The sequence below is a fragment of the Adiantum capillus-veneris genome, chromosome 15 (genome assembly GCF_014529385.1).
Source record: "Adiantum capillus-veneris isolate H3 chromosome 15, ASM1452938v2, whole genome shotgun sequence".
Classification (NCBI taxonomy): domain Eukaryota; kingdom Viridiplantae; phylum Streptophyta; class Polypodiopsida; order Polypodiales; family Pteridaceae; genus Adiantum; species Adiantum capillus-veneris.
In genome coordinates, this window is record NC_140945.1 from 27,512,037 (window position 1) to 27,532,151 (window position 20,115).

A 20,115-nucleotide genomic window follows, 5' to 3' on the forward strand; every position below is an offset into this window, starting at 1 on the left:
AGACAATAAGAAAGAAATCAACAAAAACGATAGATAGTAGTCACACGCTGGTGACATACCCCCCTCTTGAAATCTCAAACGTCCTCGTTTGCATCTATGTTGTGCATGCTTACAGTCAACATTGATGCATTCAACACCTGTCGACACATGTACGACACATACATGCTCATTGTCAACCGTGGTGTATTCAACACCTTGTCGACTCATGTATTGCCTGCGTGTGAACCCTGTCCCAATGACGTAGTAGTAGCTTCGCACTCTGCCATTGCTTTGAGTCACTAACTTTCCAATGACAAAATGGTAGCTGCACATTCTGCCATTGTCTTATAGTACACGTTGGATCCCGTAACACTCTCAAGCATACCCAAACCGACAGTTTAAGAATGCAGTTACACATGTACTCTTTAATAGAAGCAATTACTGTATCCTTGACAAACTGACAAGAAATACTCACTTCTAGAGCACTAACCAAACTTTTGGACATTCCATAAGAGCAATTGCCAAACTGACAATCTGTACAGCTCTAACATTCATGTAACAGGCATTTCATTTGAGCTCACTTTAAATACCATGTACATCATTTGTTTCAAAAGCCATTGTCACACTGACAATCCATGTAGCTCTGAAACTCAAGGGGTCAAGGTAGGTTGCAAATCGAAGGCTTCAAGGTAAAGTGATAACACAGTTGGTGACTCTGCAAGTTCACCTTCTTCCATCCACTTAGCATCCATTGGTGGATAGTTTCTGAACTTTACCAAGTAACGCCTAGCAACCTTGCCTTTCACTTTCCTTTCTTTGTGTGCCAAAATCTGTTCAGGAACCAAGATCTCGTCAAGTTCCTTGACTTCCGGCTGATCTTCAGCGGGCATATCTTCTGGCACATCACCCACATAGGGTCTGAGAAGACTCACATGAAAGGCATTGCGAATCTTCCAACTGTCAGGCAATTTCAGCCTATATGCAACATCACTGATTATGTTGCATACTTGAAAAGGCCCATAGTAACGCATGCTGAGCTTTGGAAACAGTCTTTCCTTGCCCTTCATCTTCTTTAACCTTGCCTATTCAAAGCATAAAAGCACCCAATCACCAAGTGAATATACCACTTCACGACGGTGACGATCAGCTGCTTTCTTTTGCTTTGCCTAAGTCTTTTCTAAGGCCACTTTGACCTTCTTGTACATTTCATCCATGTCTTGAACATACTTATCTGCTTCAAATGTCTTGTCCTAGTATGCAGTATGGGAGGAACTTTCTTGCCACCTTCAACTATCTCAAAAGGTGCCTTGCCAGTTGATGAATTCATTGTATTATTGTATGCATACTCCACCAATGGCAAATACTGCTCCCACTTTCCTTTATGCTCTGACACATAACAGTTCAGCAGATCTAGGACAGTAGAATTTGGCTCTTCTGACTGCCCATCTGTTTGAGGATGAAATGACGAAGAGAATTTGAGCGTTGTGCCCATATTCTCAAACAAGCCTCTCCAGAACAAACTTGTCATGCTTGGATCACGGTCGCTAACAATCGACTGTGGCATGCCATGATACTTGAAAATATTGCTCATAAACAAGCGTGTCATCTGATCTGGTTTTATCTTCTTCCTGACAGGAATAAAATGAGCCTATTTACTGAATCTGCAAATAATGGTCCAAATACCATCGTTTCCTGTCTGCGTTCTCGGAAGATCAAAGATAAAATCCATAGCAATACTTTCCCATGGTTTATCTGGAATAGGTAGTGGTTGCAATAACACTGGTGCCTTTTGCCTGGCAAACTTGACCTTCTGGCATATTAGGCATTCTCGCACAAAGGCATCCACATCCCTTCTCAATGTAGGCCAATAGAAGAATGTCTCAACCGCTTTAACTGTAGCATCGATACCATGATGCCCTGCATACGGTGGGACATAACTCTTCCATAACTTTGCATCGCAATGGCTTTGTGACACACAATCTGCCATGCATCATCATGAACCCATCTTTGAGAAGATAGTGTTCATGACGTTGTCCATCCATTAGTTGCTCGAAGACTCTTGCAAAATCTTCATCATTTTCATACAGTTCTCTCATATCATCAAGTTCATGATGATAAGGAATTGACACAACTGAATTTTGTGGCTTCCTTGACAAGGCATCAGCCACAACGTTCTTCTTGCCTTCCACATGCAGAATCTGAAAATGGAACATGGACAAAATATTTGCCCATCGCATATGCTTCTCAGATAACTTTGTCTGTGTCAAGAAGTATCGCAAGGTCTGATGGTCCGGTTGGACAACGAAATCTGCACCTAGCAAGTAGTGTTTCCAACTTAAGAGCGCATGAATCATAGCTAGTAACTCTTTCTCATAGACCTGTATGGTCATCTCTGGCCCTTACAAAATTCTGCTCTCGTAGGCTACTACCCTGCCAGTATGCATTACCACTGCACCAATGCTACTACCGCAGGCATCACACTGGACCACAAATGCCTTCCTAAGATCTGGCAACACAATGACTGGATCTGAAGTCATCTTTTCCTTTAAGAGATTAAAAGCTGAAATCTCTTTCTGTGTCCATCTAAAGGTGACTGCCTTCTTTTGAAGAGCATCTAAAGGAGAAGCAATCTAAGCGAAATTTCGGATAAACCTTATGTAATAGGAGCATAGTCCCAATAAACTTCGGACATCATGCACCGTCTTCAAATTTGGCCATGACTTGATCGCTTCAACTTTTGCAGCATCCATTCTGACACCATCCTTTGAGACAATGTGTCCCAGAAAGTGAATCTCTTCCAGAAAAAACTCACTTTTCTTTGCATTGATGAGCAACCTATGACTGCGTAGCTCTTTGAACACAATGGCCAAGTGATGCCTATGCTCCTCTTCATTCTTTGAGCGGACTATCATGTCATCAAAGAATGTACCAATAAATTGCTGGTGTGGACGGAAAATTCTGTCCATCATCCTATTGAACGTAGCAGGAGCATTTGTAAGACCAAAGGGCATCACTAAAAATTCGTAAAGGCCAAACGTTGTTCTAGAAGCAGTCTTGTGCACATCCTCTGATCTAATGCGGATCTGATGGTACCCACTCTTTAGATCTATCGTGCTAAACATAGCTGCTCCTTCTAATTTGTCCATAATATCATCAATTCTCGGTATAGGGAACCTATTCTTGATGGTATTCTTGTTCAGTGCACGGTAGTCGATGCACATACGCCATGAGCCATCCTTTTTCTGCACCAACAACACTGCAGAACAGAATGGAGATGAACTGGGCTGAATCAGTCCCTTTTGTAACAGCTCCTGTACTTGGCCCATTATCTCTTTCTGCTGAGCCGCACTAACCCTGTACGGAGGCTTATTTGGTGGGCTACTGCCTGGCACCAAATCTATCGCATGGTCCTCGGGTCTCTCTGGCGGTAATTGAGACGGTAATGAATTGGAAAAACAGTCACTGTACTGTTGTAAAAACATTGACCTTTCTTTATCTAGCATAGATAAATTTGATTCATCACAATCTGACACTTCATGTGCAAAAACCAAGTATGCAGAAAGATGCTTTTTCATTACAGAAGTAATAGCAGAAGCTGATACAGTAGGAATAGACTCCCCTCTAAGCTTTACATCCAGAATGTGAGTCTTTCCCCTGCTCTGTACAATGATCTTTTTGTTGTAGGCATCCATGATTCCCTGTACATATATATCATCATCCGTCTGTGGTGGTCTTGAAGACTCACCCACTTCATGTGTCTGTTCACTCTGTGAAGAAGAAACCTCTTCAGGCACAGCATCTGGTCTGTCAGCCATAATTGCAATTCCCTGTGTCTTCAAGCCCAATCTGACCAAGGCTTACTTCTTTGGGAAAAAGTGATTTAATCCCGGTGATGGAACCATGAAACCGGCCTGTTCAATCCAAAAAGGGCGGTAGACTTTACTTCAAACCTTGATTTAGCTTTCACCCATTATTAGTCGTCTATTTTACCTGCGCTATAGTGACACAAGAGAGGGGAATGGGATACAGATGCTAGAATGCACCTGTATGAGAAGACCGACACCAGATTGGCCCCTAACTTAGGCGCCCCTTTCGGTATTTCTTTATTGTTCAAAAGAGGGAATAAACGCTGTGGTTCTTTCCAAGCTGCCCCGCACAACCTTGGCTGAATTTTGATTGTTTTGGCTTGATTTCGGCAGCATAACTATACTAGAACCCTTCTTAGTCAGTATTCCCACGCATTGTATTCCCACGCATTGACTGACCTTCCCGACACATACGGGCGCTTTGCATAACCTGGTGAGAATCTGCAGCACACTGAATTCTCTGTTTTCAGCCCTGAAAATGCGCTAGATCACCTGTACAGCGGTCCCCTTGCGTCCCCGAATCTCCTGGGGGTATTAGGGTCCGTTTAGGGCCAAAATACCCTAAACCTGCTAAAATACACTGCATGCTGTAATTTACTGTTTTGAGCTCCGTTTCGCATGCCAGTCGCATCCGTAGCAGGTCCTCGAGCTCCCGCACTTGTAGGGCTACTTGCCCTTTGAATCGGACGAGATTTCTGGCGTGAAACCTCTCCGAATTCACCTGTACCTATGGGGGGATTATCCGCTAGCTAATCTCCGAATTCACCTGTACCGCGCATGAACCCACACAACTATACATTGGTGAAATGAAGAGCCCACTAGAGGGGCATAACATACTGCCAAAGGGGAGAGAGAGGGCAGTGCGTAGCGTGCAGGGCATCACTCCTGGCACCGCACTGTACATAGGAGGGAAAGCAAGCACTCCATAGCTCTTAACCCGTGACAAATCTGAAAATGAGGCTCTCCTCCTCCTAAATTCAGCGCCACTTCTTGTTGCATGAGGCAAGTGCACGAGAATGTGCCAGTTGGCACATTCACAAGCATTTTCCCGTTTCGGGGTTGCCGCCTAAAAATCTCCCAACCGGTTGCCCAGTTGACTTCACGGCAGAGTAAGAAAATGTTCCCCTTGTCATTCCGGAGGTAATGACGCCAACACATTTTCAAGTCCTAAAATAGCAGTTCCCTAAATTTTAGGAGATGCTGCCATTATATCTTTCTAGGTCATCCCACCCCCTTTGTACACTGCAGCCACACCCAAAACTGAAATGTAGCCTCTGTAGCAAAGGATTCCACTTTGGCTAGTCAATGACCCCACTTGGCTAACCATAGTCCTTGTCGAACCTTAGTGCTCTCTTGCCCTCAGGCCTGGACTCCCTCTGGACAGTTCCACACTAGCTATGCAATGCAAGGTAGTTAGATTTCCCGAGGGGTGTTTCCAAAAAGTGAATATAAATAGACAATAAGAAAGAAATCAACAAAAAGGATAGATAGTAGTCACACGCTTGTGACACTTCTTCTGCTACTGCTTCTCTTAGGGTTTAGGCCTCTTGTTTGGGATCTGCAAGATGGCTATGGTGGGGTCTAGTCTTAAGTGGCTTGACACGTCTACAGTTTGTGGACATTTCCCCTTCTTGAAGGAAGAGTAATCTTTCATAATTACAATATATTTGCAAAACAGTTCAAGTCAGTTCAAAAATTTCCGAGGGACATCCCAAGGACAATCAGTTTTTCTCATTCCAGATTGAAGCTCTTGATATTCTGGCATAGCAAAATCACACCTAGATCGCGCCGATCTTGTGCTGGTGTCTCGAATCTCGATGCACTAAAATTACGTACTAGACAATCTCATGCAATTAGGAATATTCGGTGGTTGACACATCACAATGCAACACAAATGCTCACATATGCATGTTACAAGACACAACAAACATTGCTGCTAAGCACTCCACCGAGACAGGCAGTGAGCGGTATGAAGCAGCTGAACGACCACCTCATCACTCCCCTCGCAAATAACCTAAAAAGGTCTATCCGGGATTTGCAGGTTGGCTCCGTTCTTCAATTGGGACACGTTAGTAGTTATTGACATCCCCCCTTGGTGAAGCAATATAAAAGAAATACCAAAAGGGACTCAAGGGGTTTGGAGCGCGAGTGCTTTGGGAGTGGAACTCCACTCCGTGTCTACCGTGTGTACTCTCTCTCTCTCTCTCTCTCTCTCTCTCTCTCTCAATTTAGGTGTTTTGAAGCGCCAAAAGTCTCTTGCAATCTGCTCGCTTTACTTTGCATGTGCTGCCCTCCAGTTACACCCATGGCATAATTATTGGTAGTTGTTTCCACCACAAAGGGTTTGTTCAGATCCACAATTTGCAACATCGGTGCAAATTTAACTATTTGCTTCAATGGTTGAAAACATTGATCGAGCTCATCTATCGACATGATAGATGGACTAACACTACGCTTCCTACATCTAAGTCCCTTTAGCAAACGTGTAAAGGGTTCATCAATCTTCGTGTAATCATAATAAATGTCTTTAAAGATTTGGTGAAACGTAGAAAAGAGCTCCCTCTCCGCATGGTTAGTAAAACAGGCCACATAGGACCACTAGCACCCTTGTTGGGGTCAATTTGGATGCCATCTGCCGAGATGACATGATCGAGATACAACACCTTTGTGTGGAAAAATTCGCACTTGGATTGCTTTGGGCACAACTTCTCCCATCATAACATATTTAAGATGAGGTGAAGGTGTTGAAAATGCTCCTTGAGTGTTCGACTATAAATAAGTATGTTGTTGGTTAATCCAAAAGTTAAGACAAAAAATTGATAATGTCCATACTGTGTGCAGATTCCATTTTTTTGGGACATCATGCAAGTGTATCGATATGCGATGGTAACCAGAACCGAAGAAGGATCTTGGTGAAGTATTGCGCACCCGAGAGTCAATCCATGAGGTTATCCATCTGAGGGTAACGTATACTTATTCTTGACGATGGCCTTCTCGAGATCCTTGTAATCTATGCTGAAGCGCATCTCTCAATCCTTCTTTTTAGCGAGAAGATCCGTATTTGATGGTAGCCGGGATCGGAGTTGGATCTAGGTGAAGTATTGTGCACTTGAGAGTTGATCCATGAGGTCGTCCATCTGAGCGAACGGATACTTATTCTTGACGGTGAACTTATTGAGTTCCTCGTAATTTACGTCGAAGGACATCTGTTGATCCTTCTTTTTTTAGTGAGAAGAACATGAGCACATCATGGAGATCTACTAGGCTCAATATAACCCTTTGCAAGGTAGGCTTGGAGTTGCCTAGCAATCTCGTCTTGCTCTTTCGGGCTGATCCTATGAGGTAGCAAAGAAACGGGATGGCTATCGGGGGTTAAAAGCTCCATCTTGTGATCAAGATGGACCCTCAAGACGGTGGAAGCGCATCGGGTAATTCTGATGGAACACACTTGTGTGACATACTAGTAGGCTTCATTATTATATTCATTTCACGGCAGATTCTTGTGGATCTCATGCTCCCCCTTTATCAAGGCCTTATCTTTATAAAAGGACTGGAGAGGAATTGAACTCAGGCCCCTCAGCGTGTAGAATTTCAAAATCCTCAGGCCTAACCGCATGCACCAACATGTCGAGCTGCAAAATGCAGGCGATTCACTAAACTAAAAAACAAATGCAGCGACCTCTCCGCCTCAACATTCGGCTTCGTATCCTGTTTGCTGCACCCCTCCCCCCCCCTTGTTGCTGATTCGTCACTGAGCTTGAGGCCACCCAGGCTGGCTCTGCCCCTCCCTGCCTCTACTCGCTCCATTGTGTGTCTTTCCTTCGCAGCATCGTCATAAGATTCTGATCTATGTATCATTTTTTGAAATCGAGGACACATACTTTTTGAAAATAAAATCCAAGTATCTTCCTTCATCAACATGCTTAGACAAAAATACATCAACATTTGAACTTATTGAATGACAATGAAAAGAAAAATCAACATTGGAGCCCTTCACAAAACTAAATGAGACTTTAGGATCATGAGACCATGTATCAAACTCTTTTGCTGAAATAAGGTTTACATTAGAATCGGTGATGCTCGAGGAGAAAGCACCCTTGATCACACCATACACACCATCAAGCTCAAAAAATATAGTATGAGATGTATAATCCATAGAGAGAGAAGCTGTCTTGCTATAGAACGATGGCATGCCTAGAATAATGTCTTCTTGTTGTAAACTCATAAGGTGGAAGTCGAACGCAATACTCCACCAAACTGGCCACCTTACACAGTGGGCAAAAGCTGAGAATGAAGAAATCATGAGCCAAATGAAAGATCTTCACCTTCTTGTTCTTGAGTGCTACTTGCATTAAAGAAAGCTGGCTCTTCGATAATGGGCATTTAATACATGGCTCTTAAGGAGATCACCATCAAGAACAAGTGTACAATACCCAAGATCGATGATATACTTGATAGATGACAAGGTTCTTCTTGTTTTAGAAGAATCGATCTCAAAAGTGGCTATCACTATGTTAGGTTCTCTCCTAGAGATGTATACAAGATTGTGTTTAGGACATCCTTTGGATTGCATGCGTATTTGGTGATGCCTTCCGGTCTCATAAACGCTCCTGTAGTGTTCAATAGGATGATGGACATGATCTTTTGAGAGCATAGAGTTTGTTGGCATGTCCTTTGACGAAAATATCATATCCTCTAAGAATGAAGAACATTGCAAGCATTTGTTACAAGTGTTTAATGCATTGCGTGAACACTGATTGGTGCTCAACGGGAAGAAGAGTGAGTTCTTCCTACGAGAGATACACTTAATAGGACACATCGTTTGTCCAAGGGTGTTAGCATGGCCCAGCTAAAGTGGTGGCCATTCGAGATTGTCCTACATTGAAGTACGCACATGATGTTCGGAGCTTTTTGGGATTATGTTCTTACTCCCTTTGCAAAGTTTGTTTGCTCCAAACCCTAAGTCCCATTACTTTGGCAGTCTGGTGGCTGATTTTGCCAATTTTTACTGTGTGTTCAGCTGTTTAAGGCATCGTGTCTTCTAGTACAGCATTTTGTTCAGCAGTATTTTCTCTCCTTGGCATTATACTGTGCTTTTTAGAGGGCAGCAGATATGCTCCCTATATTGTCAGCCCTTGACTCATCTGGTGTTGTTTTGTATCTCTCACAAGGTTGCTAGCTACCAAAATAACCAAACACGAAACATAGTTCAGAAAAGGTCCCAGCCACCAATACAAGAAACACGTTCTGAAATTATACAAATCAATGGGTGTATACTAGTAATAGAGACTCCATCTATGTCACCATTTATGTCATAGTAGTGCACATTATGGCCATTTGAAGGCATTTGTGTAACTGGCTTGGCACTGAGAAGGCGGTAATTCCACAGCAACACATGAACAAGACGGAAATTTTTTAACACTTGAATAGTGAAACAAACTGTTGTCACGACAGGAAGTGCCAGAGTTCCAATTCCAGATGCCCTGGCCCCAAACTCTGGTGCTCCTTTTGGTGCTGGATTTACAAGAACGCAGAGTCACCCCTCTTCAGAGTGGAAGTGGATCTAGCTTCTAAGACTTGGCGAAACTACCATGTCAGAGTGGCAGAAAAAGGGTTGAGTAAGAGGACTTGTAATGTGATGAATTCAGCTCTGGCATGAATAATGAGGTGCCTCTTAAGCATGTACCAACACCTGCAGAGAAGAAGCCAGCAGATCGAGAGCAGAGCAGTGAGGAACCCTATGACTGGCTCAGATATAGTTTAGTTTGCTTTTCCTTACTTTTCTTTCAACTATAACTACTGTTGTTATCATGGTAGAATTCCAGGAGGAGATGATCATATCACTTTATTTGGCAAGCACTTATGGATGGTTCACCTGCAAGAGTTTCTCAAGCTCAGTCTGTATGGTCCTTGTGCTATGGCTGACTGAGGAGAGTAGTTCAGAAATGGTAATGTAATTACAAGTAACACTATGAAGGTCCTTGTTGGCAATTCTAGACAACCATGACTCTTTTCTTTGTTGGTTCTTGCTTTCTTTCTATGATATTCAGGTTGAGCTGGCAGGTCCACCACTCATCTTACCATCTTGTTTGTAGGATGCACTTGGAGGACGTACGTTGAGGGATTCAGAACCCCCTGGAGCCCAACAGGGACCCAACTTCAGGTATGCGCCTCTCTCTTTACCTTGGGATTGTTCCCGCAACCCTGAAATGTTAAATTCTCTCTCTCTCTCTCTCTCTCTCTCTCTCACACACACACACACACACACACACACACACACACCCACCATCCCACCCCCTCACACATTCAGAGATTAGCAGGATTATCACACATTCTTATTCAACTTAATACTATGAGGACTTGGTTGTCTCCATCCAGTAGTTGGGGACGGAGTGTAGATATGGGGGACTGAAATCAGCCCGTAGGATAGTAGACTATAGCTTTCACCCGAATCTTTACTTGATAAACTTTACTTGACCATACGACACAAAGGAACTTCACGAATAAGCCTGTGACTAGAATTCAACACTTCAAAACAAAACACGGCTTGGTAGCTAGAGCACCCCCAAGCAGACAGCGACACCCTGTAGGCCCCAAAGGCTGGCGCCCCTTTCGGTATTTATTTATTCTTACTAAACTTGATATAAAACCTGCAAGTTCCTACGAGTTGTCCCGCTTTTACCGGGCTGAAAATGGCCTACTCTAGCACGATTTCGGCAGCATAACCGCAGTAGGAGGCTTCACAAATAAAAATCCCCATGCAAAAGGTGACTTCCCCGGTGCATCCGAGCACTTTCCAAAACTTGGCGAGAATCTGCAGCACGCTGAATTCTCTGTTTTTCCCCGTACAACGATCCCATCGCTTCCCTAAAGCTCTTGGGGGTATTAGGAATCAATTAGGGTCAAAACCCTAAACCTGCAAAAATACACAGCAGGCTGTAATTCATTGTTTCAGACTCCGTTTGGCGTGCCGGTCGCATTTGTAGCAAGCCCTCGTACTCATGCACGTGCAGGGCTACTTGCCCTTTGAATCAGACGAGATTTCTTGTGTGCAATCTCTCCGAATTCACCTGTACTTGCGGGGGACTAGCAATTAGCTAATCCAGTAGCTTGACAAGAGGCTCTTGCCTCCGCATACGCGCATGAACCCACACAACTATACATATAGATGGAAAGCCTCGAGCAAGGTATTACGATTCTGTATTCAAAGGCAAAGAGGGGTGCGCAATAGCGGAATCATCGCGCTACATAAGACAAGGGAGAAGGCTAGATTTCCATTAAAGTTGTGATCACCTGCTCCCACTACTCACACACACTTGTGTTAACTTAGAAGCAAAAATCAGCCTGGACTCTCAAAATTGGCACCGTCTCTTCATGTAGACTTGGCAAATTGCGTTGGGAGCTGCCATGTGTCTCCTTTGCCTCTTTTGAGTTAATTTCCTAGTACCCACCAACTTATAAAGTGTAGCGAGGGGCCTTAATGACTTTGAACTGAGCCTAGACACCCTTTTACTGCTCGGATTCTAGTGCCGACTAGCCGGACTATCTCGTGGCGACCTGCCGTTCCGTACTGCACTGAAACTCTCAGCCCTCGGTCATTTCACACTGGCCACACAATGTCCGGCCATTTGTGACCTTAAAAAGAGGGTCCCAAAAGTCAAATAAAAATCAAGGGAAAGAATCCAACAACTAAGGTTAGTGGTTGCACAGCCTCGTGACATACATCCCTCTTGAAATCGCAAACGTCCTCGATTGCATGCCAAATATACATGCCATAGATGATTTAGTGTGATTAGTACCCATTTATCATCACATGTATCCGTACAAAAGGTCATGAAACATGGATACAAATGACTTCATGAGACCTTCATATTTTTGTCATTTTATCTACGATAGAAGTGAGCATCATACCTTTAGCATTTGTAGAACAATCTCCACTTCTATTGAATTGAATCCGTATGTACATTTGATGTGCTAGCTCCATAATTACCCTTCTTTCGAACACATTGAGTTGGGGCATACGTACGTTGTAACCCAAAGGCCTCAAGGTAAAGCTACAATACATTTGGTGACTCTAGCAATTCACACTCTTCCATCCACTTTGTATCCATAGGTGGATAGTTCCTGAACTTCACCAAATACCATCGTGCAACCTTTCTCTTAACTTTTCTTTCTTTATGTGCCAAAACTTGCTCAGGTACCAAGACCTCATCAAGTTCCTCAACTTCTGGTTGATCCTCATCTGGCATATCTTTTGGCACATCTTAAAGACTCGCGTGAAACGATCGAATTATGAATCTTTCAAGTATCAGGCAATATCAACCTATAAGCAACATCACTGATCTTCTCAAGTACTTGAAAAGGCCCATAGTAAGGCAACTAGCTTCGGAAACAACCGTTCCTTGCCCTTCATCTTCTTTAACCTTACCTTTTCAAACCGTAAAAGTACCCAATCACCAGGTGAAAACAACAATTCACGTTGGTGACGATCAACAACCCTTTTCAGCTTTGCGTGAGTCTTCTGCAAGGCAACCTTGATCTTTTTATACATTTCATCCATATTCTCAACATATCGATCTGCTTCAAAAATCTTGTCCTTTGTGCGGAAAATGGGAGGAACCTTTTTGCCACCCTCAACAATCTCAAAAGGTGCCTTGCCTGTTGACCACTGCAGTGTATTGTTGTACGTATACTTAAGCAAGGGTAGATATTGTTCCCACTTACCCTTATTATCTGACACGTAACACCTGAACACATCTAAGACAATAGAATTAGCCTCTTCTAACTACCCATCAGTTTGTGGATGAATTGAGGATGAAAACTTGAGCGTGGTGCCCATGTTTTCAAATAAGCCTCTCCAAAATAGGCTTGTCATATGAGGATCATGATCACTGACAATAGACCGTGGCATATCATGGTACTTGAAGACATTGTACATAAACAATCGTGCCATCCGATCAGATTTCATCTTCTTCTTGACAGGAATAAAATGGGCCTGCTTGCTGAACCTGCATATAATGGTCCATATATCATCATTGCCTGTCGGTCTCTTTAGAAGATTAAAGATAAAATTCATAGCAATGCTTTCCCATGGCTTGTATGGAATAGGCAGAAGTTGTAATAACCCTCGTGCCTTTTGCTTGTCAAACTTGACCTTTTGGGAAATCACGCATGCTCGCACAAAGGCATCGACATCTCTCCTCAAAGTAGGCAAATAAAAGAATGTCTCGACCGCTTTCATTGTCGCATCTATACCACGATGCATACAGTGGGACATGGCTTTCTACCATAACCTTATGTCTCAATGGCCTAGTGACACATAGTCTGCCATGCATCATCATAAAACCATCCTTAAGGAGGTAGTGCTCGTGGCGTTGCCCATCTTGCAACTGCTCAAAGATCCTTGCAAAATCTTCATTAGTAGCATACCGTTCCTTCATGTCATCAAGCTCATGATGATAAGGAATTGACACAACTGACATTTGTGGCTTTCTCGATAACGCATCAGCCACAACATTCTTCTTGCCTTCCACATGTTGAATGTGAAAGTGGAACATAGAGAATGTTTTCCCATCGCATATGCTTTTGGATAACTTTAACTGCGTCAAGAAGTATTGCAAGGTCTGATGATCTGTCTGGACAACAAATTAGCACCTAACACGTAGTTCTTCCAACTAGAAAGCGCATGAATCACGGCCAATAGCTCTTTCTCATAGATTTGCATGGTCTTTTTTGCCTCTTGCAAGATTCTGCTCTCAATAACCTCCTACAGGTTTGTGCCACCGAGAGAGCAGATTGAGAAGTATTGTTGTGGGCTGCCTAAAGGGAATCCCGTGGATGTTCCGTATATGTGGAATGTTGGATGTCTTAAACAAAAAGATCATCTTTCAGAATAGGGGCAAAACTCACATCCTTGGTGTAAAGCTTAAAGGGGAGTCTGTCCCTATTGTATCTGCTTCATCTATCACTTGTGTAATTAAGAATCATCTTTCTTTGTACTTGATTTTGTACGTGATGTTTCAAATAATTGTCAACCAAATTAATCTGTCTTCCCGGGTCACTTGGGTGAAAGCCAAGTATCCTAACCGGAGTAGATGTCAATAGAATAGGAGACTTTAGCTTTCACCCGAATCTTTACTGGATAACTTTACTTGACCATACGACACAAAGGAACTTCACGAATAAGCCCGTGACTAGAATTCAACACTTCGAAACAAAACACGGCTTGGTAGCTAGTGAAACCGGCCTGTTCAATCCAAAAAGGGCGGTAGACTTTACTTCAAACCTTGATTTAGCTTTCACCCATTATTAGTCGTCTATTATACTTGCGCTATAGTGACACAAGAGAGGGGAATGGGATACAGATGCTAGAATGCACCTGTATGAGAAGACCGACACCAGATTGGCCCCTAACTTGGGCGCCCCTTTCGGTATTTCTTTATTGTTCAAAAGAGGGAATAAATGCTGTGGATCCCTACAAGTTGCCCCGCACAAACTTGGCTGAATTTCAACTGTTCCGGCCTGATTTCGGTAGCATAACTATACTAGGACCCTTCACAGTCAGTATTCCCACGCATTGACTGACTTTCCCGACGCATACGGGCACTTTGCAAAACCTGGCGAGAATCTGCAGCACACTGAATTCTCTGTTTTCAGCCCTGAAAATGCGCCAGATCGCCTGTACAGTGGTCCCCTTGCGTCCCCGAACCTCCTGGGGGTATTAGGGTCCGTTTAGGGCCAAAACCCTAAAACTGCAAAAATACACAGCAGGCTGTAATTTGCTGTTTCAGGCTCCGTTTTGCATGCCGGTCGCATCCGTAGCAACTCCTCGAGCTCCCGCACCTGTAGAGCTACTTGCCCTTTGAATTGGACAAGATTTCTGGCATGAAACCTCTCCGAACTCACCTGTACCTGCGGGGGGATTAGCCGCTAGCTAATCCAGTACTTGTGCAAAAGGCTCTTGCCTCGGCAATCGCGCATGAACCCACACAACTGTACATTGGTCAAATGAAGAGCCCACTAGATAGGCATAACATACTGCCAAAGGGGAGAGAGAGGGCAGTGCGTAGCGTACAGGGCATCACTCCTAGCACCGCACTGTACATAGGAGGGAAAGCAAGCACTCCATAGCTCTTAACCTGTGACAAATTCTGAAAATCAGCCTCCTCTCTCATTTTAGGCGCCCCCTCTCTTGCCAGGAGTAGCAGAATGCTCACAGAGTGCCACATGGCACATTTTCCGACTTTAGGCATTCCCGGCTAAAAATATCTCAACTGGTGCGTCAGTTGACTTTGCAGCAGAACAAGAAAATGTTCCCTTTTGTCATTCCGGAGGTAATGACGTCAACACATTTTCAGGTCCCAAAATAGCAGTTCCCTAAATTTTAGGAGATGCTGCCATTGTATCTTTCTAGGTCATCGGACCCTCTCTGTACACTGCGGCCACATCCAGAACTGAAATGTAGCCTCTGTAGCAAAGGATTCCACTTTGGCTAGTCAATGACCCCACTTGGCTAACCATAGTCCTTGTCCAACCTTAGTGCTCTCTTGCCCTCAGGCTTGGACTCCCTCTGGACAGTCCCACACTAGCTATGCAATGCAGGGCAGTTAGATTTCCCGAGGGGTGTTTCCAAAAAGTGAAAGTAAATAGATAATAAGAAAGAAATCAACAAAAAGGATAGATAGTAGTCACACGCTGGTGACATACCCCCGTCTTGAAATCTCAAACGTCCTCGTTTGCATCTATGTCGTGCATGCTTACAGTCAACAGTGATGCATTCAACACCTTTCGACACATGTACGACACATACATGCTCATTGTCAACCGTGGTGTATTCAACACCTTGTCGACTCATGTATTGCCTGCGTGTGAACCCTGTCCCAATGACATAGTGGTAGCTTCGTACTCTGCCATTGCTTTGAGTCACTAACTTTCCAATGACAAAATGGTAGCTGCACATTTTTCCACTGTCTTATAGTACACGTTGGATCCCGTAACACTTTCAAGCATACCCAAACCAACAGTTTAAGAATGCAGGTACACATGTACTCTTTAATAGAAGCAATTACTGTATCCTTGATAAACTGACAAGAAATACTCACTTCTATAGCACTAACCAAACTTTTGGACATTCCATAAGAGCAATTGCCAAACTGACAATCTGTACAGCTCTAACATTCATGTAACAGGTATTTCATTTGAGCTCACTTTAAATACCATGTACATCATTTGTTTCAGAAGCCATTGTCACACTGACAATCCATGTAGCTCTGAAACTCATGGGGTAGGTTGCAAACCGAAGGCTTCAAGGTAAAAAAGTGATAACACAGCTGGTGACTCTGCAAGTTCACCTTCTTCCATTCACTTAGCATCCATTGGTGGATAGTTTCTGAACTTTACAAAGTAACGCCTAGCAACCTTGCCTTTCACTTTCCTTTCTTTGTGTGGCAAAATCTGTTTGGGGACCAAGATCTCCTCAAGTTCCTCGACTTCCGGCTGATCTTCAGCTGGCATATCTTCTGGCACATCACCCACATAGGGTCTGAGAAGACTCACATGAAACGCATTGTGAATCTTCAACCTGTCAGGCAATTTCAGCCTATATGCAACATCACTGGTTATGTCGCATACTTGAAAAGGCCCATAGTAACGCATGCTGAGCGTTGGAAACAATCTTTCCTTGCCCTTCATCTTCTTTAACCTTGCCTTTTCAAAGCGTAAAAGCACCCAATCACCAAGTGAATATAACACTTCACGACGGTGACGATCAACTGCTTTCTTTTGCTTTGCCTGAGTCTTTTCCAAGGTCACTTTGACCTTCTTGTACATTTCATCCATGTCTTGAACATACTTATCTTCTTCAAATGTCTTGTCCTAGTATGCAGTATGAGAGGAACTTTCTTGCCACCTTCAACTATCTCAAAAGGTGCCTTGCCAGTTGATGAATTTATTGTATTATTGTATGCATACTCCACCAATGGCAAATACTGCTCCCACTTTCCTTTATGCTCTGACACATAACAGTTCAGCAGATCTAGGACAGTAGAATTTGGCTCTTCTGACTGCCCATCTGTTTGAGGATGAAACGACGAAGAGAATTTGAGCGTTGTGCCCATATTCTCAAACAAGCCTCTCCAGAACAAACTTCTCATGCGTGGATCACGATCGCTAACAATCGACTGTGGCATGCCATGATACTTGAAAATATTGCTCATAAACAAGCGTGCCATCTGATCTGGCTTTATCTTCTTCCTTACAGGAATAAAATGAGCTTGTTTGCTGAATCTGCAAGTAATGGTCCAAATACCATCGATTCTTGTCTGCGTTCTCGGAAGATCAAAGATAAAATCCATAGCAATACTTTCCCATGGTTTATCTGGAATAGGTAGTCGTTGCAATAACCCTGGTGCCTTTTGCCTGTCAAACTTGACTTTTTGGCATATTAGGCATTCTCGCACAAAGGCATCCACATCCCTTCTCAATGTAGGCCAATAGAAGAATGTCTCAACCGCTTCAACTGTAGCATCGATACCATGATGCCCTGCATACGGTGGGACATGACTCTCTTCCATCACTTTGCATCGCAATGGCTTTGGGACACACAATCTGCCATGCATCATAATGAACCCATCTTTGAGAAGATAGTGTTCATGACGTTGTCCATCCATTAGCTGCTCGAAGATCCTTGCAAAATCTTTATCATTTGCATACTGTTCTCTCATATCATCAAGTTCATGATTATAAGGAATCGAGACAGCTGAAACTTGTGGCTTCCTTGACAAGGCATCAGCCACAACGTTCTTCTTGCCTTCCACATGCACAATCTGAAAATGGAACATGGACAAGATATTTGCCCATCGCATATGCTTCTCAGATTACTTTGTCTGTGTTAAGAAGTACCGCAAGGTCTGATGGTCCGTTTGGACAACTAGGTCTGCACCTAGCAGGTACTGTTTCCAACTTAAGAGCGCATGAATCACAGCTAGTAACTCTTTCTCATAGACCTGCATGGTCATCTCTGGCCCTTGCAAAATTCTGCTCTCCAAGGCTACTACCCCGCCATCTTGCATTACCACTGCACCAATGCTACTACCGCAGGCATCACACTGGACCACAAATGACTTCCTCAGATCTGGCAACACAATGACTGGATCTGAAGTCATCTTTTCCTTTAAGAGATTAAAAGCTGAAATCTCTTTCTGTGTCCATCTAAAGGTGACTGCCTTCTTTTGAAGAGCATCTAAAGGAGAAGCAATCTGAGCGAAATTTCGGATAAACCTTATGTAATAGGAGCATAGTCCCAAGAAACTTCGGACATCATGCACCGTCTTCAAATTTGGCCATGACTTGATCGCTTCAACTTTTGCAGGATCCATTCTGACACCATCCTTTGAGACAATGTGTCCCAGAAAGTGAATCTCTTCCAGAAAAAACTCACTTTTCTTTGCATTGATGAGCAACCTATGACTGCGTAGCTCTTTGAACACAATGGCCAAGTGATGCCTATGCTCCTCTTCATTCTTTGAGTAGACTATCATGTCATCAAAGAATGTACCAACAAACTGTTGGTGTGGACGGAAAATTCTGTCCATCATCCTATTGAACGTAGGAGGAGCATTTGTGAGACCAAAGGGCATCACTAAAAATTCGTAAAGGCCAAACGTTGTTCTAGAAGCAGTCTTGTGCACATCCTCTGATCTAATGCGGATTTGATGGTACCCACTCTCTAGATCTATCTTGCTAAACATAGCTGCTCCTTCTAATTTGTCCATAATATCATCAATTCTAGGTATAGGGAACCTATTCTTGATGGTATTCTTGTTCAGTGCACGGTAGTCGATGCAGATACGCCATGAGCCATCCTTTTTCTGCACCAACGACACTGGAGAGCAGAATGGAGATGAACTGGGCTGAATCAGCCCCTTTTCTAACAGCTCCTGTACTTGGCCCATTATCTCTTTCTGGTGAGCCGCACTAACCCTGTACGGAGGCTTATTTGGTGGGCTACTGCATGGCACCAAATCTATCGCATGGTCCTTGGGTCTCTCTGGCGGTAATTGAGACGGTAATGAATCGGAAAAGCAGTCACTATACTGTTGTAAAAACATTGACCTTTCTTTATCTAGCACAGATAAATTTGATTCATCACAATTTGACACTTCACGTGCAAAACCAAGTATCAGAAAGATGCTTTTTCATTACAGAAGTAATAGCAGAAGCTGATACAGTGGGAATAGACTCCCCTTTAAGCTTGACAGCCACAATGTGAGTCTTTCCCTTGCTCTGTACGATGATCTTTTTGTTGTAGGCATCCATGATTCCCTGTACACGAAACAACCAAGGAATACCTAACAACACATCACATCCGTCCAGTGGCATGATGTAAAATTCTTCAGCATCTACATAGGACTGGATATGTAGACACAGGCTCTGTATGGCCAAGACATGCCAAACCTGCTCTGCTGTATACCCCATCTCTTCAGGTCTGATTCCCAACTTTGAAGCCAATTCTGGGGAAATGAAGTTGGCTTTGGCACCTTGATCAAAGAAGATAAGCATTATTTGATCCCTGACCTTTCCTTATGCTCTGCAAAGCTCACTTGCATCTGAATTTGGCTTGTCGCTCACCATATCTGGCACTAGACTAGCCATGGGCTTCTTTCCTTTCTTGTGTTCCTTGTCATCAGAATCAGCTGGCCTTTTCTTTGTAGGACAGTTGTAAGCAATGTGGCCAGGCTGCTCACATATAAAGCATTTGTTCTCTGTCCTCAGGACCTTCTTTTGCTCTTCTGACTTGCAAGGAAAACGTCTTTTCCATTTCTTCGCTGGTCCCTTTTCTGATTCAATCGTAGCTTTATCTTTCCCTGCGTTGGCTGACTCCTAAGTCCCTATAGGAGCCTCATTGGGAACGTGCTTCTTGGCTGAATTTTTCTTGCCTGATCCTGCCTTGACGCCAGTGTTTAATTCACACTCTTCTCCGTTGAGCAAACCATTGCTAGTGTTTGCTACCTCGATGAGCTGCGTCAAAGTAGTGACTTTTGTCTTCGTACATTACTTTCTCAATCCTTTAGGTAGGCCACAACAATATTTTTCAATCTGTTCTTTCAATGGCACAAACCTATAGGAAGTTACTGGAAGAAGAGCTTTCCAAAACTTCCGATTGTAATCATCCAGATTTCTGCAAGTGGCAGCATTAAGCTGGTGCCATTCTGTCATGACATCTGCTTCGAAATCATCAGATAACCATGCTGCTGCAAAAATCTGCTCAAAG

The 20,115-nt window shown here is 43.5% G+C and overlaps 1 protein-coding gene across 3 annotated transcripts in view; it reads left to right on the top strand.

The window, feature by feature from the left end:
- Positions 1-20,115, top strand: part of LOC147440426 (RNA-binding KH domain-containing protein RCF3-like) — a 146,448-nt gene that overhangs the window by 95,539 nt on the left and 30,794 nt on the right. For 2 of the 3 annotated variants that reach the window (XM_086530163.1, XM_086530162.1), the window contains one exon: positions 9,941-10,008. In XM_086530163.1, coding sequence (XP_086386289.1) covers positions 9,941-10,008 — 68 coding nt within the window. Of the gene's footprint in view, positions 1-9,299; positions 9,775-9,940; positions 10,009-20,115 lie in introns of those variants that run through there. The other variant, XM_086530164.1, reaches the window with a different exon arrangement.